At 35.6% G+C, this 25,435-nt stretch overlaps 5 protein-coding genes across 5 annotated transcripts in view; 1 reads left to right on the forward strand and 4 right to left on the reverse strand.

Annotated features, from left to right (window-relative positions):
- Nucleotides 6-1,389, reverse strand: LOC109125893 (protein FAF-like, chloroplastic; the record flags this gene model as incomplete). Its single annotated transcript, XM_019228679.1, has 2 exons — nt 1,279-1,389; nt 6-1,164 (listed from the first exon to the last, which is right to left on the reverse strand). A coding segment is annotated over exon 2 (1,110 nt), but the record flags the coding sequence as incomplete, so codon positions are not given.
- LOC104709269 lies at nt 11,377-12,027 on the reverse strand. The gene has a single exon (XM_010425911.1). It carries the CDS (start codon nt 12,025-12,027, stop codon nt 11,377-11,379), a length of 651 nt encoding a protein of 216 aa, XP_010424213.1.
- Nucleotides 18,433-20,454, forward strand: LOC104706500 (probable RNA 3'-terminal phosphate cyclase-like protein). The gene is made up of 6 exons (XM_010422699.2): nt 18,433-18,717; nt 18,834-18,983; nt 19,271-19,449; nt 19,540-19,715; nt 19,799-20,009; nt 20,110-20,454. Exons 1-6 carry the CDS (start codon nt 18,519-18,521, stop codon nt 20,317-20,319), a joined length of 1,125 nt encoding a protein of 374 aa, XP_010421001.1. The 5' UTR covers nt 18,433-18,518; the 3' UTR covers nt 20,320-20,454.
- Nucleotides 20,488-23,966, reverse strand: LOC104706503 (DNA polymerase epsilon subunit B). Its single transcript, XM_010422703.2, has 13 exons — nt 23,677-23,966; nt 23,413-23,581; nt 23,059-23,212; nt 22,817-22,948; nt 22,582-22,659; nt 22,133-22,237; nt 21,929-22,009; nt 21,699-21,829; nt 21,520-21,614; nt 21,333-21,432; nt 21,084-21,198; nt 20,878-20,988; nt 20,488-20,790 (listed from the first exon to the last, which is right to left on the reverse strand). Exons 1-13 carry the CDS (start codon nt 23,843-23,845, stop codon nt 20,650-20,652), a joined length of 1,581 nt encoding a protein of 526 aa, XP_010421005.1. The 5' UTR covers nt 23,846-23,966; the 3' UTR covers nt 20,488-20,649.
- The window catches only part of LOC104706502 (coiled-coil domain-containing protein R3HCC1L), a 3,228-nt gene continuing 1,847 nt past the window's right edge, over nt 24,055-25,435 (reverse strand). Inside the window, exons 5-8 of the mRNA XM_010422702.1 lie at nt 25,289-25,353; nt 25,027-25,188; nt 24,694-24,783; nt 24,055-24,476 (exon numbers count right to left, since the gene is read on the reverse strand). Coding sequence (XP_010421004.1) covers nt 24,286-24,476; nt 24,694-24,783; nt 25,027-25,188; nt 25,289-25,353 — 508 coding nt within the window. The 3' untranslated portion in view covers nt 24,055-24,285. The remainder of the gene's footprint in view (nt 24,477-24,693; nt 24,784-25,026; nt 25,189-25,288; nt 25,354-25,435) is intronic.

Raw genomic sequence — 25,435 nt, forward strand, 5'->3', positions numbered from 1 at the left:
GATTTGGTGTCGAATTCATCAGTCACAGGCCATTTTGCGTTTCTCTTTGGTACCCCAATGGGCTTATGGGCCAACCTATGAACAGTCACAGGAATGGGCTTTTGTGCTAACTTATAGAGAATCCCATTGGGCTTGTAGGCAAACTCGTCTGGTGCCTCATCTTCTTCCTCTTCTTTCTCTTCTTCTTCCTCTTCGAACCACTGAACCTCCGATTCAGTCTCGTCCTCTTTCTCGATGGGTTCGTCGCTGACTTCAGCAAAAGTGAGGAGGAGGCGTCCGTCTTGGCGTTTCGCGGCGAAGTTGTTGTGCGACGGCATAGAGACAGCCTCAAGAACCAATCGGCCATTATCGCGGCGAGTTTTCATGTGCAGAGACGAACCAGATTGGCTCGAAAGAGAACGAATCGGAGGTGGAAACGATCCTCGTGGCAGCTCGATGCAAGGTGTGTGAATCGGAACCGTGATTGGTGATTCTTGCTCAGCCTCAACCTCAACCAAAGACTCTGTTATTTCGTCTTCTACCTTGGTCTCCGTCACGTTGAGAACGAGACTCGTCTCCTCCTGAATCTCGATTTCAGCATCTCCAGTCTCCGACGATGCATACGAAGAGAAGCCTTCGCAACCCGTCTCGGATCCGAGACTCTCCGTGCAAATTTCGAGGCTTTTCTCGCTCAAAGAACTCGCACGTTTCATCAAAGGATGAACGTACGGCGGAGGAACCGTGTCGTTGCTCGACTCGTTCTTCTTCTTGTCGGACAAGATCGAACTCCATACATTGGACTGACCCGGTTCGGTCTCATCCTCTTTCTTAGCGTTCTTGTCTTGTTGAATCTGTGCCCAGATATCGACTCCGGATCTTGATTCTTCATCCGCTTCGTCATCGTCAGGAGGAGAAGAGGGAACACGAAGCTTCTCAGAGGAAGAGATCCTCTTCATAGGAGAAAACCCATTTTGGGAAACCCAAGTCTTGGATGACAAATCGGCGGAGAAGGTTCTCCTGAGTGAAGGTGCAGATGAAGTGTTCGACGAAATGCCACCAAGGATCGTCACTATGCCTTGCTGTCTCTTCAAAGAAGAAGACAAGCCAAGGCTCTTGCTTAAGCCACAAGCCATCATCTCAGATAAGGAATCACAAACCTCCTGACAACACTATTCCCTCGCTTTGCTGCACAAAATTATTACAAAAAAAAATCAGAAATGTTAATACAAAATTATGAAATTAAGCTCTTTTTTTTGTTTCATTGTGATGATGATCACGTTTATGGGACATGTAACATACCTGGAGGTTTGAGAGAGTTCAAAGCAAGGGTGAAATATTCAAAGTGTTGTGTTTGATTAGAGAAGATGTGTTTTGTTATGGTTTGATAGATGAGAATGAGACATGAAGAGGGGAGTGAAGAGGTGCTTTATATATAGAGAGAACTTCTTTCATTATGGAACCATGTACTGTGGGGTCCTCCATAAACTCTCTTCATTGCTTTCATATTTTCTTTTTTTCAATTATCTTTATGGTATTGATTTCTCAAAACAATGAAAAAAGTTTTTAATATTGTAACATATATTTTTTAATTAAGAATTTGATGCAAAAAAAAAAAAACTGTATTAAATGCATGTATTTTGATGTTGTTGACAAAGAAAATACATTACTAGTGTATAGTTAATCATATTTAATCAGCAATTTATATGTATTGCCTGAGAATTAGTTATTATTAGTTATAATGTTCGAAAATACATGTGTAGTTGTAATTTGATTTTACTTTTTTTTTGTGTTTATCTAGGGTTTTAATTCTAATGATTTCCCGACCACCCGCACTACAATCTAAATTCTGCATGTATTACGCTAACTTTGCAAAAACAAAAACGAGACGGGTAATTTTAGTTGTGTTCTTATAACTAACGCGTGTGTCGCCAAACAAAACTAACGGATATGAAACGAAATCAATGTTAAAACAAAAAAAAAAATACTATAGTGTACATATAGGTCAAGAAAAATGTTGACGTATGGCATCTATTCCCTGTTGAACCAATAACGTGGCACATTGTGGAAGTCACAATTTTCATCTTTCTTTTGAGCTAAAACGATGAGAATGTTCCAAAAATATGCAAAGAAAGCTGGATGCCATTATTAGGATGTTCGTTTTTTTATAAGTTAGTTACCTTTCTACCACTTGGTGGTAGGTTTATTTTTATACTACTGACTACTATTGAGCAAAAACAACGCCGTTTGAAGCTTTATGCTTAAAGCATCTCATAATAGTTGTCATCAAAGAATATTTGTCTAAACCTACAATTTAAATATTAATTACGTAAGATGATTTGTAGTCTATAACGTCGACGTCTTCAATATAGCTATGTTAAATCTTCTACAATTAAAAGTAAAGAAGGTAAAAATTACATAGTTTGTGATAGTGTCATCTCATATATATACACTTATCAATCGGTTTCAAATCGGCACAATGCATATTATCGATAAAAAAAAGGATCCACCAATTGATATTTTCTACTTTACTACATTTTTTTTATGAAAGTAATATATTTGAAAAAACCATGTTATCAAATTTGAATAATGGCACTACTACAAAAATGATTACGTTGGTTACATTTTTTAAAAAAATAACAGTTACCCTAACCAATGTTAGTTTACAGTCAACGTTTTGGCGCGTAAGTAAGATGCGGCCGGAGAGCGATTCTAATAAACTATTTGTGACCAAACCACAAAAAGAAAACATATAAAAATTTGAAAGTAATTAAGTTATATAAGTGATAAAAGGTGTAACCTTCAAAACATATAATCGTAGTTTGAAACACTTTGTAAAGTTTATTTGAAGAAATGTAAAACTACACGAGCATCATAATTAAATATTATAAAGTTTACTAGGTGCTTTTGGTCTAAAATATATGGCTGTTTAATTATATTAATCGTACGTAATTAGTCTGTGATTTATTTGGGAAAATCACAAGTTGGTGTGGTAGGAGTAAAATACGGTCCGAGAGATAGAGACGTGTGCATGGGGACACGAAGACTGAATAAACTTTTGTTCTCAAGTGTACGTGGTTGCATGTTTACGTGCGTATAGATATATATGCATATCCGTATATATGTGATGTTGATAAAAATGATGATGATGATGAGATCATTGTTGGTCCTATCCGGAAAACGATAAAATGTTCTAAAAGTATCCAAAGATATCAAATGCGTACCCTACGTACTTACATGTATTGTTCTAAATAAATTGGTTTCATGAGTATATATGTACAAGTTTTTTTTCGTTTCTTTTCGAATGGTATGATCGCATCATATCTCCAGAATATTGGCCCGCAACGTCTAATCTCCATTTGTAATGAATTCATAATCACCCATACCATTATGCACTTTTTTTGTTTCTTACATATAAATATTTTGTTTTTCTTCTTCATTAAGTGAATCAAAATGTATTTAAAGATCTCAATCATTCAAAGTTCAAACAATTTAAACACCTGCCCTTTGTTTTAAGCCATATTTTCTGCTCATCGTGGATAATATTTTGGTCATGAGTCGGTGAGTCTCATGACTTATGTTTCGACATTCTACCTACTCTCATGCTCAAAATGAAATCACTAATTCGTGGGAATGGACATTCAAATCGAAAAAGTTTCTCCTTCTTTTATGGTATTCTGGATATGAGCCACTACCAAATTCTTTCAAAATCAAATGTATGTTTTGATACATTGGCATATATATTGGAATGGACCCAAAAAGTAAACTAAAAACTCAAAAACAAGTATGCTTTTATTTATCAATTGAATTATATATTCGTTATACCATGTTTTCATTGAGCTATTTATAATTTATATAAGGATTAACACTATATCATCAATTATCATTTATTCATAATTTTGAAAAATGGTATCATAAAAGTTGTAAAAAATTCAAAGAGAGAGAAAAAAAATCAAATATTCCAAAATATTCACGTTATGTTGTTTCTAACCTCCATAAACCTTTAAAACTTTGTAAATGCTTCACAAATGATTTTAAGTATTATGAAATAATTCTTTAATACTTAATTAGTAATATATATTTGGAAACGAAAATTACCAAAAGGAGAAAACACAAAGGCAACGACATCCACAAAGCACAAACATTTCCAATTAGGTTAAAGGAAGATAGCGAGAGACACTCATTGTGGGCAAAACATCGCTTAAGGTGGAAGCAAAGGAATCACTTTTCTCCTTTTAAAGGACCAAATTCAATTGGACGGACCAATTAATTTACCAAAAATTAAAGGTTTATCCATATATAACACTAAACTCATCATGACATCATCAAATAACTACTGAATTCTCTAAGGCTATGGATCATTATTTAATCACTGTACACAATTATTTCACCGTCAATTTATCACTTAGAAAATGTACCAACCTACATAAAACGCTGATATAACCTCGTTTGGTTAATTTCCAATATTAGTTCAGTTTCAAAATTTTATGTAATTTATTTGCTTAATTTTTTCGAGATATTATATGAGCTAAATCCACAACATTAGGAAATCTTTCTTATTTTAAAAATTTCTATTTAAATAATATAGCTCTAGGTGTAAATGTGTGTGATGAAAACGTCTAGGCCTGACTACCCAAGTGTGTGTAAAATTCGAAAAAAATTTATGCATGGAATCAATTTGAAGAACGATAAAATACTAATAAGTTATAAAATGACAGAGATGAAAATACCTAAAACATATAGATAATATATAGCATAAGGGGTTTATTCGATAGATTTAGATTCCTATTTATCTATATGTATTGTTTCTATTATTTTGTTATATATATACGTGGAATATACTTTCACCCCATATATACAATATAGAAGTACCCTCCTTATAGATATACGTAGCATCATATGATGTAACATATGGTTTAGAAACCGATTTAAATGTTTATGGAATTTATTCTCAGACAATATAGCACAGAAATCACCAAAATGCTGTTAGAAATTGTTTAATTAAGATAATTGATTCCTTTTATATTAATTGTTGCTAAGAAACATGTTAAAATTAATTAGTTAATGCACATAAGGAATTAAGGATATCCATGTAAGTTTGCACATAAACATGTTCGTGCGTTCCAAAACTAAAATTAACTAGTTAAAGAACCGTAAAGAAAATGGGAACAAACATATTGCCCATTCGATGGTATAATTAAGGGTATTATATAAGTTCGTTTTCCGTTATAAGTTATGTTAATGCACATATGGACACACGAACATATATAACACCTACGACCATATTCGTAATAAAAAACTATTTGTAAACAAACTAAACTACAATATGAATGCATTTAAAAATTTTAAAACCCACAGTCGAGATACAATGTTTTGTTTTCAGTCGAGATACAATTATGATTGAAAACAAAAACTATATTGAGATGAAATAGAAAGAAAAGTGGTTTTTGAGTTTATTGTAATTAATAATAGCTGATCAGAGAAATAGGAAAGATTAAAATAGTAATTAAAAAGTAAGCTTACCCAAGAGAAGAATCACGAAAGTGGAAAGCAACCGAAAGCTCGTGTCTTGTTGTTTGCATGTTGGGTCCTTTTGTCTCTCTTTTTCTCTCTCTACGAATGTGCAGAAGATGCTCATATACGTAGCGTCGTTCATCAGAATATAAACAATTAATAGTAATTAAACAAAAAGGTCTCGATGTTGATCCCTTTCTTGGTATTTATAATATGAACGTCGAAACCAAAAAGAGGTGACTATAGAATTTAGTAGTAATATATATAGAAAGTTGCATGATCAAGAGAGCTTTTAGGGCGTAGAGAGAGAGAGAGATAGAGAGCGCGTCGCCACACATGAATAGAAGGGAAAGGCATAAAGCTAGACATGGATGCGTTTTGTCTCTACCTATAAACCAAAGGAACACCATTCAATTTCAATTAGTTTATTTTCATCAAAACTTTTTTTTTTCACCATGTTCATCAAAAACAAAAAAATAAAAATCTAAGTTTTTGGTACTTCGGGCCTAACTTTTTTTTTTCCTTGATGCAATTTAACGCGTTCGTACGCAGTGTAGGAAATACTAGACTTAGCTTAACTATACTAAATTAGCAACAACAAAAAAAATAGTAACTTTTAAAATTAATGTTCCATATCACAACAAAACGAAATTACCAAATCAAAATTTTGTGTTGCGAATTGTGGTGTAAATAATCGTTTAAATTGATATTTGGCTGATTTTAATATTTAAAATTTTGTAATAATCATATTAACTGTATGTGAGATATGAAGTTGGCTCCCTAGAATTTTAGCATAGCGAATTAGATATTACATATGCATATGAAAATCAATGTCATAAAACAACGACAACAAAATCTATGTAAACAAAATTTTAGAAAAGCCACTTTACCGGCAACCATATCGTAAAGACGAAAACTATACCAACTATTTCTAACAATATTGGGATTTAATATTACCTACGTGAATATAACATTGAACATAAACATAATTTAATATATAAAAAGGTATATGGCAGATGTGAAAATGGAAATGACGAATGGGCACACTTTCCTCGTTATGCATGGCTGGATACGTAAAGCTTTTCAAAAATAGGAGTTCTAACCCAAAAATAATGTGATAGAAACTATTTTAAAACGATACGCATTATTTTAGTGCCGCCCATTTATACAAACGTCGTTTCTGTACTGTTTATAATGCGGTTTACTTGTTTCCAACCAATATAATGCATGGTTCGATTCCTAGCTAGTTGACTCTTGTTTTAGGACATTTAAAATGAAAACACTTTAAGAATAGCAAATTCATTATCATTTTAAATAACAATTCATCTGTTAATGATATACTCTAATTATTTATCGATTCTCTTTAATTATTCTAGTCAACAGTATTCTTGAAAATATTTATTTACTTGGGATTCTCTTGTCCTATAAAATTCTATAGATATCCACCGACTTCAGCACTAGTTCAGGATTAACTGAAATTTAATCAGAAGAAAATTTTGTAAGGAAATTCTATCGAACCAAATATAGTAATTAATCAGGGGTTCATGATTTTTTATTTTATCTTTTTTTCGACAAGGGGTGCGTGAATCTACAAGTGTGGCTGTGGCGTATGAAACTATAAACAAATAAGGAGGTTAGGCCATAGGCTAGGATAAAATTCCAAAACAAGTGGAGGCCAATGAAACGTGAAGTTCCAACTTTCCGTAAATTTTTAAACAATTTTTTAAAGAGAGGAATATAGACACCTTAATATTATGGTGGCCGCGGCTATTACATTTTTAACTGTTAAAAAAATTTCAGATGATAAAATGTACATTTAATATAAATATCTAGTAAAAAAGAGCATATATAGTTCCATTGTAGATTTTTATCATAATATACTCTTACTATTAATATATTGTAATACTTTATTTTCAAATGTCATAGGTATTATTAGTTGGTACTTTCTCCTTAATGAATTTTAATTTGGGCGCTAATTTTTATTTTGGTTATTAAAATTTTTTAACACTGCGATTTAACTACATTTGCATAACTTTCGAACGAGAACGAAGCAGCAGCGAGATGTGAACGTCAAATATTTGCATAACTACCGAATGGGTTTATGTGTAAGGTTAGGAGGCTGAATCATCCTATTAGATATGTAAGATACAATATATATAGTGTACATAGGAGACTAGTTATTTAGGATTGACCAATATGTCCTTTACATATATACATTCTCTATATGCCCCTTCATGATGGAGGTAGTTCCTTAACTCCAATCTTGTGAAAAAGCTCTTGGAACCGAGGCCGAGGTAAAGGTTTCGTCAAAGCATCTGCGAGTTGATCTTTGGTGGAGACATGAGCAACGCATAAGGCTCCAGATTGAACATCGTCACGAATGAAGTGATAGTCAAGAGCTAGATACTTCATACGTGAGTGGAAAATGGGATTGGCATACAGGTAAGTAGCACCGACATTGTCGCAGTAGATTATCGGTGCGGATGGCAACGTAAGTCCAAGTTCAGTGAGCAATGAGCACACCCAGCGGATCTCAGAGGTTGTGTTTTCAACCGCTCGGTATTCAGCTTCAGTGGATGAACGAGCCACGCCTCTATGCTTCTTTGAGGACCAAGCAATTGGTGAATCCCCAAAATACATAATGTAAGCATTTGTGGAAACAAAATCATCAACATCACGTGCCCAGTCCGCGTCGGAGAAGGCATGAAGGGTCAAGGGTGTCATGGAACGAAGAAGAATACCATGGGAAACCGTTCATGCAAGATAGCGTAGGAGGCGCTTGACCGCCTGCCAGTGCATATCGGTGGGTCGATGCATAAATTAGGAGAGTCTATTCACCACATAGGCGATATTCGGTCGTGTAAAAGCTAAATACTGCAAGCTCCCAAGAACAGTACGATATTGGTGTGGATCATCTAAAGAAGAACCTGACAAGAGTGACAATTTTGGTGTTGGCACCATAGGAGTCGCTACCGGCTTCGAATTGAGCATGTTTGTTTTGGTTAACAAATCCAGGATATAGCGGTGTTGCATCAAGTGAAGACCGGTCGTCGTACGTGTGACCTCAACACCCAGAAAATAAGTCAAGTCAGTAGGATCTTTCAAGGAGAAATGCCGTGAAAGCTCATCAATAAGTGTCATAACTAAGCCCGGAGTTGATCCTGTAACAATGATATCATCCACATATACCAAAACGTAGACAATCTGAGCACCATGAATATAAATAAACACCGATGTATCCGCAAGCGAGTTATGAAAGCCGAGAGAACACAGATAGCCTTTAAGGTCTTGATACCACGCACGCAGAGCCTGCTTTAATCTATAGAGAGCCTTGCGGAGACGACATACGTAATGTAGGCGATCAAGGTCGACAAAGCCAGGTGGCTGAGAGACATAAACCTCTTCCGTTATTGTGCCTTGGAGGAACGCATTGTTTACATCAAGTTGCTTAAGACACCATGAGTTTGAAACCGCTAACTGCAACACAAGACGAATGGTAAGTGATTTCACAACCGGACTAAAAGTTTCTGAGTAATCCAATCCATATTGTTGAGTAAACCCTCGAGCCACCAATCTGGCCTTATACCGATCAAGAGAACCATCGGGTAAGTATTTCAATGTGAATATCCACTTTGTATCAATGAAATTCATATCTGGACGGGGATGAACCATATCAAACGTGTGATTCCTTGTTTGAGCATTTATCTCATCGCCCATGGCTGCACGCCACTTATCATCCTTTAGAGCCTGGTTCACCGTTCTCGGGATAATTGGTTTGGTGTGGTAAGAGGTAGCGAGAAGGGTGAGTCGATTTTGCGGTTTGGTGATATTGTTTTTAGCTCTAGTTTGCATTGGGTGATTGTTTTGCGGGAGGACCGCTGGTGGATTAGGCGCAGGCGAGGGATTAGGAGATGGAGACGGTGAGGTTGTTGGTGTTGATGACAGTGTCGTAGAAGTTGGTGATAAGAGATTAGGTGTTGTCGGGGAGGAAGGAGGAGTGGGAGAGGTGATATGAGATGGGCTTGGGCTTGGATTGGTATTGGAGTGATGGTGAGACGGGCTTGGATTAGGTGAGTGTAAAGGTGGGCTTTGGTCGGTATTGGAGTGGGCCTGTGCTAAACTCAAAGTGTCCGAACCTAAAGCATTATTTCCTGAGCCCATTAACGAAGATGAACGAGATTCATCACGTACCTGGGAAACCAAAGGCGACGACGAGATTGCCTGCGACGGTAGGTGAGAATCCATGCTCGGGGGCGGCAACGAAGCAGGATGTACGAGAGGCGGAGACGACATTGGAACAAGACGAACAGAGGGACTGTGGGTAGGAACAAAATCGGGTGGAGAGTGAGAGGAGGGCGTGAGTTTAAGGAAAGGAAACTCTGTTTCGACAAATTGAACATGCCTAGACACATAGATTCGACTTGTGACTGGATCAAGACAAAGGTAGGCACTCTGTGTTAAAGAGTACCCCAAAAATACACACGATTGGGATCGTTGATCGAGTTTGTGTTGTGCATATGGGCGGAGCCAGGGAAAACATAAGCACCCGAAGACCCGCAACTTCAAGTAGTTTGGTTGTTGTTGATAAGATACACAGATGCAGCAAATGCATACGTCCAATATTGGTTCGGGAGAGAAGCCTGATGAAGAAGAGTAAGACCCGTCTCAACAATATGGCGGTGCTTGAGTTCCGAGATACCATTGTGCTCTGGTGTATGTGGAGGAGAGGTGAGATGAGAAATACCATGCTCAGAGAGGAAGGATCGAAGACCCACAAACTCACCTCCATTGTCAGAATACAAGGTTCTGATTTTGGTTTTGAAGCGCGTCTCCACAAGAGCCGTGAACGCAACAAACGTATCCCGTACATGTGATTTTTGTTTCAACGGATAGAACCAAGTGTACCTAGTGAAGTGATCCACAAGGATAAGATAATGTTTATCATTGTCAACAGAAACAAGAGGGGAAGTCCAGACATCTGTGTAAACATATTCAAGTGGTTCACGAGAATGAATAGTGTTGGAATAAAAATGTAGCTTATGGCTTTTATTAATAAAGCAATGATAACATGGAGAGTTTTTGTGCGATGAATGAATAAGCGGTAAAGAAAATTGAGACACAATGTTTTGCAAAACAGAAGAAGAAGGGTGACCAAGTCGTGAATGCCACGAGGAAAGAGATGTTTTTGGTGATGGGGAAGCAAACAGGGAGGTGATAGTATTGGAGGTGACTGGCCACTCGTACAACCCATCTTTAGTTCTGCCTTGGAGTAACCGGACCCCCGTGCGTAGATCCCTCACCTGAAAATAAGCAGAAAAGAATGCCACAGATACTTGATTAGCATTGCACAAACAATATACAGAGATTAAATTCTTACGAATATCGGGAACATAGAGGATATCATTTAAGGTCAAACATTTAGAGGGGGTTGAGAGAATTGATGAACCAGTTTGGGTGATAGGGACGCTGGAACCATCAGCGAGAGTAACTTATTCTCCACCAAAGACAAATTATTCAAGTCAGAGGTTAGATGATGCGTCGCTCTAGAATCAACGATCCAAGGATTGCTAGCAGACGCATGAACCATGTTGGTGTGTGGCTGCCATGGTGCCGAGGAGGACGAGGCAACATTACCGTACTGCAACTGGGAACAGCGGCGAGCACTATGTCCAAAGACTCCACAGATTTGACATCGGCCTTGGTATCCTCGAGATTGATCCTGCTGTGGTCGAAACTGCTGCTGCTGCCAGGTCTGATTGTTGTTCTTGTTGTAGGAGCAAGCGGGACAATGGTTGTTGGTGTTGTGCTGGCCGTGTCTATTGTTATTGTGGTGACCCCGAGATGTCGCAACATTGGCAGCAATAGGGAAAGCAGAGGAGTTGACCACTAAGGCATGAAGTTAACTTCAAGACTAATCAACTTTTCATAGGTCCCGGTAAGCGAGGAAGCAGTATCACGACCAGAGATCTGATCAACCACCGTTTTGTAGTCGTCGTGGAGACCTTCGAGAATGAAATCTATCTGATCCTCATGAGGGTAGGGAGCACCAAGCAATGCCAGCTGATCGAACCGTGTAGTGAACCCTTGAAAGTACTCGTTAATCGATTTGTTACCTTTCACCCAGTGTTTGATTTGTTGTCGAAGCTGCAAAATATGACCACAGCTTGGTTTCGCATACGTATCGGTGAGTTTCGACCAGATCTCAGCAGAAGTAGTAGCAGTGGAGAGTAGTGGTTGAATATTAACGGAGATAGCCCCAAGCAAGGAGCTATAGAGCAACCGGTCTTGACGTTTCCAATGGGTATAGTCACGGTTAGGACTGACAACATTATTGGTAGTGACAGTGGGCGATGGAATGACCACAGATCCATCAAGGTAGCCAGAGAGGTCGTAGCCATCAAGTAACGTATGAACTTGATGACTCCACATGAGAAAATTGGTGTTAGTGAGTTTGGTAATGTTCGACATACTAACATTGACAAGAAAGGTGGTGTCAAAAGCGACGGTTTCAGATGAAGTAACTGGAGAAGAAGCCATGAGAAAAAAAAATAGGTTTTTGTTTATTTAGATATCGAAGCTCTGACACCATGTATAGTTAGAAGGCTAAATGATCCTATTAGATGTGTAAGATATAATATATATAGTGTTACATAGGAGACTAGGTATCTAGGATTGACCAATTTGTCCTTTACATATATACATTCTCTATATTATCAATTGCCAATATAATTCATCGTTGCATGCATTTAGTTGAAGCTAATTAGTCCAAATTTTATGTAGAAGATTGAGGAGTGAATGATTAACTCCCCACATGAGTCAATAAATTTGATAATGTATACTGTATATATATTTCATTAGATACATCATAAAGAGGATCAAGATATCTTTTAAACAGGATTTATTTTCCGGACATTAGAATCACTTAAGTATTCTAAAACAATAAAACCCTTAAAAACTAAAAACAACCTCACACTACCTTATTTCTTTGCTCGTTAAACCTTAATTGTAATGATTTCAGCGTCTAATGGTTTTTGGAAAACAAAACACCTCCACAGTGACCCAAACACTCGAGAATCCACGAAAGACACCACCCCATATATCAATTTTTTTTTTAGTACATGTTTATTTATTTCTCGCGCGCCTCCTATAATATCTAAGATAATTATAATATCTAAGATTATCTTTATAAGTAAGTTAGTTCTTTTTCACTGATTTTATCTAAGATAATCATAAAATATAATCTACAACATTTTTTTATGAATGGGAAGATCCAAGCCTTTATCACCTCTAATGTATATATATTGGAATACATACCTATTGTCATAATATCATGTTTAAAGCGTAAGAAAACAAAACTATAAAATTCAGGCTATAAAACTTTAACAACCGTATGTCAATTATACTATTAATTTAGCATATGTATTAATTATGGCAATATTTCAATATTTTATATAAAAATTGGATGGACTCGTAGATTATATAGATTAAATTCTTTGTGAATACATTGATTTGCGTTAGAAAAAATGAATGAGAAACTAAATAATAATTTGCGAAGATATTGTATAATTATTGGAAAACAAACGGCACATTATTTTTTTAATTATGATTTAATTTACACTATACGTGTTTCATTGAACTTATGGGCACCGTGAGTCCATGACCTTTTGGAATTTCGATGGTGATAGTCAACAGTGGTCGAAGACCTCTTTCCAGAATAAAGCTATACCGCAGTCCCCACTACTTGCACTAAGCTATACCGAAGTATTTTTTTTTTCATTTCTCTCAATAATTCATAGCCAATTTTAAAACGAAAAAGCGATATAAATTTTTTAGAAAAAGGGTTCATGTTAAAAGCATATAATAAAATACGAAATATCACATCATATAAAAAATAATAAACTTTACAAGACCATTCAACTAAAAAAAACGTAACTATTTTTTTTTATTTTTACAACAAGTATACATCAAATAATTTTTATTAAAAAAAAAATATTATCTTAATATTCATTTTTCTCTATTCCATCAAACAAAATAGTTTCAAACTTTTGTGCTGTTGAAAAACTATCAAAATTAAGTCTTTTTGAAGTTAAATTAATCCAATATTAGCCACTTCCAACATCGAATATGTGATTCAAGACAGACACTGATATATTTCTAAATACTAATTAACCATGCTCTTTTAAAAGTAATATTAATTAGTATGTAAAATTCAAAATCACAAAAATTATTTTTGAGTATTTATTAGAAAAATATCAAAAATAGTTTAACATATCTTATTTATTTGTGACATCAAATTTTAGTATTTTTTTTATAAGTGGGAGAGGATGCCAAATCCGGTGGCAGAAAAATAAAGGAAGAGAAAGAGGGGAAACAAAAATTTAGAACATTTTTCCTTTTATTTAACTACTTATTATTAATACAAAGGTGGAAATAAAAAGCAACGAAGATTGGAGAGAATTTTTCTTCTTTTGGATGGAATTTTTCCATTTCGTGTTGTCTATTTCAGCGTAGCAAATTCAACAAATGGGAGGATGCCACGTGTACCAAATGAAATGACCAACTACGTCTAGGTTAGTGTAGAATAAAATTTTTAATTTATTAATCACACTTGCATTTTGGTAATATACATACATAGTTGTAAAGTTATAAAAACATTACAGATACGTTGTCTTTAATTAAGAAACCATTTAGGTTAAGAGAAAAAAAAAAACAAAAAAATTCTAGGTAAGGTCGAAGGAGGCTGGTCTGAGCGTTTTGGGGCCACCGTACCAATCGCGGTGAGATTGACGGCTCCTATTGGAGGAATTATCGGAAGTGGGGTGAAAGGACCGAACGCAGCGTACGTAGCCACAAATATATGCTAAATGGTGTACAACCTGAAGGAATTTTTATCGTTTCATAATATTCTTTATTATCTCTTTGAGAGACAATTTAATTATAATAAAAGAGAGAGATATGATATCATATCACTTTACTGTTTCTCTCGACCATCCAATTAAAACAAAGGATATATGATCTCATGCAAATTCGTACGGTAAACATGTATGATATATTCCCACGTGAGTCTCGTAGATCCCAAGTTATTTGCCATATTTGTATGTCACGTGTTAATGTGTTATGGATTGGATTGTATACACCACTTTACTCAATTCTTGAGAATCCACTTCACAATCTTGCACGATTTAGCTCATACATGAGTTGTGAGATTTATAATAGGGATATAATCCTTTTAAAAAGAAGAACAAGAAGAAGATATATATACATGGTTCGTATCGTGTGTCCAACTGATTTACAAATTTATGTATAATGTCTAATTTTATTGGATATTTAATCGATTATAAAATACTCTTATATTTATGATTATAATTTATCGTGCATTACAACTGATTGTAATTAGTATTTGCAAAATGGAAAAGTTACTCTTATAAATATTTATGTTTTTTAATTAGTAAACATAAGTATACCACTCATGGAAGATAGTATATATACTTTGCATTATCCTCTGTCCTGGGAAGTTCAAACTTCAAACACCCTAATTCAAATATTGAATGTCACCGAACGAGAAATCCAAACGGGTAACATAAAATTTTGGTAAAGATTTTAATATCAATGATCTAATTATGCAAAACTATGGACTTCTAAATAAACCTCTTTAAATTGTGGTGCTCTTTTCTTTGCATATTATTGTCCTTTGAGATTTTGAATGCAACTTACAGTTTGTGTGAAAACTAGTTTAGAACGTTATATAAGTACTGATTGATAGAAATCAAGCTTGTAAGTTGTAACTAAATTACGATGTATTCAAGGATTCAAGATGTTCCGTAACAAAACCAAAGAGGATGATAAGAAATAAAGGTGGCCGACAACAAATAAATAAGGATTCAGAAGGCACCGATTCATGAGACTAGGCATACAACAAAAGATGAAAAAAAAGCAGCTTTCATTGTTATAAATATATTTTGTATATATGTGGTTACAACTTATTTTCTAATTCAAGTGAGAATATAAATAGCAAGGATCAAATACACACCTTACAAACACGCACCCGCAAGTAGCATTCAAGCAAGTAGAACAAATTAAATCATGTTACAATTTCCCTTTTTTTTTTTTTTTTTTTTTTTGACAAACATCATGTTACAATTTCCATGTCAGCTTTTTAAATATGTTTACTCGGAAATATTTTATTTATTTATTTAACAATCATATTCAATGGATGCTCTAGTGTTTCACGTTTACCCAATTGTCATTGTATTATTCTCGTTAGAAATAGCTTTAGTTACATCAAAACCTCGAGATTGGTAGTAAATTTGAGGTTGTAATATTGAGTTGATTGAAGTGGTGCATATATGTTAGATGAAATGGTAAAATAAAGGACCAAGATGCAAAATGAAAGTGGAAAGCAAGAAGACTGGAGTTGGAGAGTGAGTTGTACGGACAAAACGATGCGTTAAATCTAATTGTCCGTACAATCGAATAATAAGGGTTAAATCGCAATTTAAGAGGTTGTAATTAGTGTCTTTTGCTCTTTTGTTTGACGAGACATCGCTTTTGTTTTTTTTTCTTCCTAAAAGAAATAAAAAAAACTAATGTTTTTGGTATATTTGGTGTTTGGTAATCAGTCACACCCATGTTTTCTTGTTTTCTTTTGTGCCAAATCTTTTGATTTGCAAAACAGAATCTTGCTTACCGGTAGTGGATTTTTTTTTGGAACAGCTACAATACTATTGTTAAATTGGTATATTGTAATTAACTTTTCAAATCGTAAGGCTAGTTAGATGATTGTTAAATGATGAATGTAATAGCTAAATTAAAGCATTTTTAACACACATGTATGTGCGTAAAATTAGAGATGTATGTGTTCGCAAGAACATTTAGAGGGAGGTATTGAACTTAACATTTTAAAGGATTTTAAAGTATTCTTTAAATCCTCTATTATTCAATTAAGAATTTTAAAAAATCTTATGAAATCCTATGTTATTCAACTAAGATTTTTATGAAATCCTTTAAAATAATTCAGAATCTTTTGTTATTCAATCAATAGTTTATAAAACCAACTTAAAATCTCTTGTTATTCAATATATCACAACTTTTTTTAGAATACTACTTTGAATGATTCTAAGAGACTTTTTCTTTGTTTTTTAGTTAAAAAATACTCCTCTCAAAATCATACCATTTGAGTGAAATTTTAAAAGATTTCATTAAAAACAAAACAAAAAAAACACAGTCCTAAAACCACCACCATCTCTGTTCTGTAAGCTTTCTCCGCAGATAACTCCGGCAACTCTCCGCAGACCATCTCTGTTCGTAGAAACACATTCACGATGATAGGTCACAATTATGGGATAATCAAGTGTTTAACAATGAAAATTAGAACAGAACACAAGTAACTTTATCACAATTTTCTCTCATGTCCGATTACACAATAGAGAATGCTGAAACTATTTAATATTGAAACTATGGCCACATCATCTTCTTCCTCAAGTTGTATCTCATCACACGACATTTTTTTGTTTCACGTTTGCTTTTTTTCTTTCTTCCATTCATGTTTGCTTCTCTCTCTATCCCTTTACTCTGTTGTTTGGTTATTGTCTATAGAGAACCATTGAAATATAGGATCACATGGATTTTTTCTTACAACACACATACAAAACTACTAAGCCCAACTTCCTTATTGACTTGTTCCTTCTTCTCCTCATGTGTCTTCCACCTTCTTCTTCTCCATTTTGCTCATCTTCTTTCTCTGTTCTTCATCTCACTTAAATCTTCTTTTTCTTTCTTGCATAATTTAGGCTCTGTGGTGGTGTCTCGACAAGTTTATGTCTTCATCTCCCACAACTTCTTTCTTTCTTTTTTGACAGATTTTCTTTCTTTTTTTTGTATTGCAAAATATTTTAAAATCACACAAAGTTTACCAATAAAATCTCACAGAATCTTATAGTTACACATTTCATTTTCTAAAAAGAAAAATAAAAAATATCTAAAATACAATCAAATCTCCTAAAAATCTCTGAAATCTTTCAAATTTCTAAAATATTAAAATCCTACCAAATCCTTAAAACATCAAGTTGAATACCTCCTCGAACAAATGGGATGGCCCAACACTATAATTCTGTTCAAATCATAAATACTTAGATTTCACTAAAGTTTGATTATGGGTGTCGTCATTTTATTGGTGACTACTTTTTGGAGATAGCATAAAATCTACAGGGAAAATTTGGTGGGCAATCACAAAAATCTTTAAGTTTTTTTTTCTTCTAAGTATAAAAACTTTTAAGTATTTGATTTTGGGTTAGTAATTTAAGGAAATTCTCATAAACTCTATTTAAATTAGTTTTTGGTTTTCTTCCAAAAATAATATTTATAAAAAAATAAGTATTTTCTCTAGAAATACCACAAACTAAAACTAAACTTTACAGTTTAAACCTTCAAAACTAAATCATAAACCCTAAAAAGTTAAAAAACTAAACCTTAAATTCAAAATATTAAAAAACCTAACATTTTAAATTATAAATCCTTAAACATTAAGTTTTAATGTTCGACTAAATTTTTTTGTAGTGGTATTTTTTAAAAAAATTTAATGATGGAATTTTTGAAACAAAACCTTAATTTAGTGGTATTTAGAGTATATTTCATAATTTAATGTCTAAAGATTTATTCACAAAACCGTAAATTTTCAGCTATTTTCTTGATTGAAAACTTGAAGTGAAAACATTTGTTCTATATAGTAAAATTTCTATACATACAGAGTGAGAGTGATGGTTATAATTTGTTTTTCTTCTGTTACGTGTGTTATTAGAATTGAACCTGAATATACTACGAACAAAAAAAAGAGGGGGATAAAACATTTATGGGCCTAAGGCCTGAACCAGTAAAGCCCAAATTAAAATAATAAAAATAAGCCTCATAAGTGTGAGTTAGGTGAGAAGAAGGAAGGTCATCGTAGTTAGGATTTAGGGTTTAAGAAAACGTCTGAAAAGGACAGATTCGAGAGAGCGCCAGAGAAAGAAAAAAGCAAAAAAAAAAAAAAAATGGGGAAGGCGAAGAAGATGAAGGGAAGCCAAAGCTTCAGGCAAAGGCTGCTTCTTTCAACACTTTCATCTACACGCATCACAATCGATGAGATTCGTTCCGACGATATGATTCCTGGTCTCCGCCCCCACGAGATTTCTCTTCTCCGCCTCATCGAAACTGTCACCGATGACGCTGTCGTTGAGGTTAACGAGACCGGTAAGTGTGTTTCACCTTTTCTTTTGAGCTCAAGCTTATATGATTGGAGTACAGATTTGTATCAATTTGTTTTTTTTTTTTACTTGATTGGTTCTGTTGCAATATCAATTTGGCAGGTACTCAATTAAAGTACAAGCCTGGAATTATAATGGGAGGGAAGAACTTGGTTCATAACTGTGCCCTGAGTCGATCCATTGGCTATTATCTGGAGCCATTGGTTGTGTTAGCATTATTTGGCAAGAAGCCCCTTTCCATTAGGCTCAGAGGTAACCAACTAGTGTTCTTGCTGCACCTGACTTCTTGTTAATTTTGTTCTCCGCTGGGAGCTTGAAGAAGATAGAAGCTTTTGAGTCATTAGAAATATGAATGTTCTTAGGTGCTATATATCAATCACTGTACTTGGTTTTGACCAAATGAAGCTTGGGCTGTAGGCTTGAGTCATTCATCCAGCTTCATTACATTATATTTGAAAAAGAGAAAGGTTACAGATTTAAAAGCAAGCATGTGGGATTATGTTATATGATCTGAGGGAGCAAATATTTAACTTTTGCAGGAATTACAAATGATCCAAGAGACCCGAGCGTTGACACATTCCGTTCCACTACGTTGCAAATCTTAAAGCGTTTTGGAGTCCCTGAAGAGGGTTTAGACCTTAAAATCGAAGCCCGTGGAGTAGCTCCAGATGGGGGTGGAGAAGTTTTCTTAACAGTTCCAACTGTTAAGACTCTAACTGTATGTACTTATTAATTTCCTTCTTTTATTCTTTTCCTCACTGCCCACTTCATATAGATTTCTGATCTGTTATATCGGTGCTTGCTTCAGGCGGTTCATTGGGTAGAAGAAGGAATGGTGAAGAGGATACGTGGTAGCACTTTCTCTACAAGAGTGACTACTGACTTTGAACATTCCATGAGATTTGCAGCTCGTGGAATCTTTAACAATCTCCTGCCTGATGTTCACATTACCCTAGATCACAGAGCTGGTTCTCAGGCTGGAAAGTAAGAAGGTTTTAACTAAAAACTAAAGACGAGAGATACTTGATTGATAAGAGCTGAACGTTTTGATAAATACGTTATTGCAGATCTCCTGGATATGGGATCTCTTTGGTAGCAGAAACAACTACAGGGTGTTACATATCTGCAGATACAACAGTGTCTTGTTTAAGAACAGACGAAACTGAGCTTGATGTAGAGAAGAAAGAGAGATTGCCAGCAGAAGACACAGGCGCTGAAATAGCTTCATGGCTTCTTCATGAGATTGAGAAAGGTGGAGTTGTCGATTCAACCCACCAGGTACGTTTAAAATTCTAAGCATTACCGTAGATACCCAAATGGATCGCTTTCAAAGTAATGACTTTTAACTGCGTGTTGTTAATTCTCTGGATTTCTACAGGGATTGCTGTTTATACTGTGTGCGTCATGCGAACCAGACTTGTCAAAGGTTCGAGTGGGAACGTTATCTCCTTATGGTGTGGAGACGTTGAGGAACATAAAGGAGTTTATGGGAGTTCAGTTTACAATCAAACCTGATCCATTGACAGGGACTGTTATACTCAAGTGCGTTGGAAGTGGTTTAGTTAACCTCTCCAGAAAGCTGTCTTGATTTCTCACAATTGTTGTTGTGTTTGTTAACACAAACAGCTTTACAGTTTTGTCTAAATGAAATCACTTTTCTATAGTGTTAACTTTGGATGTGTATTCTCGACCTTGTTGTAATGGCAATTTACATTTTCGTCTACTTTGTTTTGATAATTTAGATCGACACTGATAATAGGATCGAACTGAATTTATGAATAACTTTGGGTTACATTAAAGACATCCTAATAGGAGGTACTGTAATAAGAGTACAACAGAGAAGCAAAGAATAGGATATGAAGTACATTTAAGCTCACGCTTGTCTGGTAATTGATCTTCATGGAATGTTAAAAGAGAATCACAAAGCAGAGAGTTCGACTTCTTGAGCGGAAGGTCGATAAGCTACAAAGGTGCTATCAGTTGAAAAGGAGCCTGGATTGAAACATGTTGTTCCCCCGAATTTACATACCTCTTGCTCACTCTTGTCACCTAATACTATCTGTTTTAAAACAACAGGTAACCCTTTATTATTCTAAGGAATCTTTGGAGTGGACTTTAAATCTATAATAAGAAGATTTATGAATACCGTATGAGGAGTTGGGTACAGTCGAAGAGAGTGATCGTAGTTCCAAATGATGGGTTGCACCATGAGAGGTAGAGGGCACAGATGGCTCTGATGAGTTATTGTGTAGACAAGCTGTACCAACAACAGGTTTCAGGGGTTTTCCATCATTACCCAAAAATCTTCTAAATCAAAAGTAAGAAAATAATGGAGACGAGAAATGTGTTTACATGCTTAAAAGGGTCCTCAGTTTCTTCTGAGGAAGGGGTTACTAAGCATGAACGACGCATCCTATACAGTAGATCTTGTCGGAAGAACACAATCTCTTGGTTATAGAACTTTACTCTGCATTTTACAAACACAAGATTATGCTGCCACTTTAGTGTTTGGGTCCATCTCAGTAAATCCAATGTTCACAATTCAGAAGTCAAAAATCCTAATGAGCAATAGAGAGTTCACACGTCGTATAGAAAAGTCACCTGCAAGGATTGCTTGAAAAAATTGCATTGGGAATAATGTTCCGAAGCTCTTCTGTTAAATAGTTTGGTAAAGCACATCTTGGCAAGACTGTTGAGGGACCTGTCAAATATCATGAGCTTTTATAAGTCATGTCGCCTCATGGACTTCTGTTAAAGATTATTTCGATACTAATGGTGGTGATAGTACCTGCGTCATCAGGACCTGGAATGAATAAAAACCGACTATTTTCTTTTAGCCGCGGATGGTTTTCTATCATCCTCCCAAGTTTACCAAACTGCTCCCTGAGAATGATACAAATACATGTCATCGAGAAAATATAATTTCCATTAACAATTGAAGAGACTCTAATTACAATGATCCCTTACCTAAGGGTTGAATAAGAACCAAAGGTTAAGTTGCATGGGCGAGAACAAAAGTTTCCCATAAAAACAAACAAGGAGGGTACTGTCTCCACACTTTCAAAACCGTCAAGAACAGTTTCCAGCTTTCCGATAACCTTCTCTACGGATAACATATTATGCCGATCAAGCAATGTCACAAAAGGAGCATAGTCATACAGATTGATGTTAAATAGAGTACTTGGTATCCAACTCACCTCTTCGTCGTCCAACCATATGTCAGACAATATGACATATGTGTCATTCACAGCTTGTCTTTCAAGGTCTGCAAGTTTTATCTGTTGGCAGGCAAAAAAAAAAAACATATTATGTCTGCTGTCACATACCTACTTTGTAAGGGATTGCATTGAAAAGTTAGAAAATTCTCAATCTGGGAGCACAAACAACAAATCAAAGATTACCGTCTCTTCTTTAGTTTGTGAGCCGCTTCCGAAGAAGTCACATTCAGAATGTGTCTTTAGTGTTTTGTCCCTGTCTTCTATGGGAGGAAACCCACATGTAATCACCTTCACCACAAGATGAGAATACAGTTTTAGAAGAGGAAGAGTAGGTCCAAGAACGTATTTTGAAAAAACTGAGCTCTCTTACAGGCCATCGTTCTGCTGATGAGAACAAACATTTGCATAATCCCTGATTCAAGTGTTCTACGGAAGACATGTGTACGTATGTTTTGTTAAAGAGGAGACCCTATACATGACTTAGTTCTATATTCCTTCATAAAGATAGTATCTTTGACCCTAATAAGATCAATAAAATAAAATCTATGTGCCCCTCAGCAGATTATCTCCCTGGTTTAAAAGTAACTAACTCAGAATGGGGAGAGAAAGTGCCACCTTCAAGTCTAATTTACCTGAAAGATACCGTTCACCTGCATTTCGCCTTCTGCCAAAATTATAGTATTCTCAGTGAAGAATCCTGTTGTTATCTTGTACTGATCGTCAAAGAAAACAATTCATAGCTTAAATAACTCAAACGCTATGCTTTACTATGTCTTCATAAGAATGAGACTTCAAATATTCTGTTCAAATGCAATGTCTAGCTTTTGCAGATATTTGATGTCACCAACTTAAAAAAAAAAAGGATATTGCTTTGGACAGATCAATCTCTACAGAAGCTGAAAGGTCTTCCAGGTAGAAATGTCCATCTTCCAACTGTGATATCACACCCATCACCCATTTCCTTCCTCTTTGAGAAATTAGAGACTGGATTGAAGATATCTACTAGAAAGAAAGACACACAACAAACTCCTTAGTATCAGATTTAACACAAAGAACCCAAAAGAGAAATGGAAACGACCACACATTTGACAGAAAAAACGTAGACCAACCTCATTGTTCTCAAACTGCGACATTTCAGCATCAAATGCTGGCCTAGAAAAATGCTCTGCCCGAGAAACTCTCTGCGACAGCAACATGAATCGTTCCCTGTATAAAGCTGTTTTCGCATAAGCCTCACCATGAATAGGCAGGCTCTTCGTATGCCTAGAATCAATTCAAAATTCATAATCAATCACTATAAAGCTCCATCATCTACTACCGCAAGTAGAACCAAATCTTATATCCCATAAAACAACAATACTAGAGAAAAAAGCCACCTAACAATAACAATTCATCAAACTCATCTTAAGGAACTCATCTAAATGGAGACAGTCTTAGTAGGACAAAGTAGAGAGAGGCCTTACTCGTTAAACTTTTTTTTAGCAGCATCATATCCAAACTTTGGGACTAGAAACGCGTCGATGACGGCCAAGGAAGAAGCACTAGTTGTAGGTTGTTCCGGCGCGTTATGAGCTCCCAGCAAACGATTAATCAATCCTCGAACTGATTCCGCGTCCACAGTGGAAGATTCATCTGCAACAAAACTCTTAACGACTTCAGAATCGATGATATAATAGTCATAAAAAAATTAACCCAGAATTATACGATGAAATGATTGGGCGACATACGCGATTCCTGGAGGTTATCGAGGAGAAGATCGATAGCTTCTCCGTCAGCGTCGTCGGGAAATTGATCGGCGAAAACGAGAATCTCGTCTAAGGCATCGACCTTGAGCTTGTAACTTCTGTTTTTGAATTTCTTCTGAATCAGCTTCCTCTTCTGACTGGTACTGCTCATTCTCGCCACTTCTCTTCTTCCTTTCTCTGAATCTGCGAAACCTTTTTTTTTTTTTTACTACTCTTTTTCTCTTTAATTTCTGTTTGGGCGGCAAAATTCTGGAAAAGATCCCCAAATCGGCGGGAAATGAATGTCTCGAAAGAGCCCTAGTCTGTGATTTTGCTAATTCGTTATTTTACATTATTGCCCCTCCAGCTAAACCTGACGAGTCTTGAACGATGATAGTATAATAACCGGTTCAGAATTCAATTCCGGTTAAACGCTTTTAAACAATTTCATTTGACACACAGAAACACTACAAAACACACACACTAGTAACTGCTTACAAGGATCACTCAAGTGGATTGAGGTTGTATATACCAATAAGCAGAGACAATATATAGAACCGATAAAGCCGGAAAATTGTGCAAGCCCCAAACTGTATGGTTAATGTCAGTCAGTCAGTCATCTCCCCAAGCATCTTCCCGTTGTTTCTGTCTGGAGACAATCCGGTTTTTCCTGGCAGCTTCTTGGTCTCTTAGCTCTTTAGATCCGAATCCAGAAGCTGGTAGCTTCAATCCCATGCTGTGAGCAATCAACCGTTGAGCTGTTCTCGCTGATGTCTTTGGTCTTTGAGACGGCGGTTCCAAATCTGATGTTGATTTCATTTAAAGATAACATAGTTACACATGCATGTTTTGGTGTTTCGTTAATTACACAGCTTGATCAAGCAGATTATGGAAGAATGATGTGTTAAAGTTCATAATCTGATGACATATAGAAGTGTAAGAAAACTAGAACGAGTTTTTCGGATGATACAAGAGGGAATACTTCTGCAGAACCATGAAAGATAAGAAGTAGTAGATTACCTTTTCCAGAAATCGAGCCCAAAAGAGAATCGTGATCATCGAGAACACGTATGGTGAATGAACACTGAACATGGTTGCACGCCTCTAGAGCTGTATCAATTATCAAAACACACAGCAAGAGTTAACTGTACAGGAGAAGATCTAATCAGATTTGTAAACTTAGTTAGCAACAAAGGCAGAAGTTACATCTTCAAACCTAAAACAAGTTCAATGCAATATCTAATAACCCAACACAACATCAGAGCAGGGAAATTCTAATGCTTAGTAGGATAAAACTTAAATTCTTCCTAGTTAATCAGGTGTATGATCATAATCGCAGTAACATATAAATACCAGCTGAAGGGGTTTTGAAGACTGCAAGTGCTGTTGTATCATTGACCCAACGAATGATAAATTTACTATCTTTTAAGTCTTTAAATAGCTTCTCCAAATCAGTAGTTCTCAAACTTGGAGAAAAACCAGCAAGTACGAGGACATGACGTGTGCCATACTTGGCTGCATTAAAAAACAGAACAAAATTAAGGGGCTGTGCTAAATCCTTAATTTAAACATACAATCCAAAAAGAGAAAGGAAACATTGAGACCAACAACTTACATTTCAGTGCTTCATCAGTCTTCTCTGAATCACGAGATACATCATTATCTTCTAAATCATCAAACCTCGACTCACAAAAGTCTCGATCACTGTACATCACATCCCTCTTATAAGTAAATGTCCCCCTTCCACGTCTCTTAGGTCCTT

The sequence above is a fragment of the Camelina sativa genome, chromosome 8, assembly GCF_000633955.1.
Source record: "Camelina sativa cultivar DH55 chromosome 8, Cs, whole genome shotgun sequence".
NCBI classification, from domain to species: domain Eukaryota; kingdom Viridiplantae; phylum Streptophyta; class Magnoliopsida; order Brassicales; family Brassicaceae; genus Camelina; species Camelina sativa.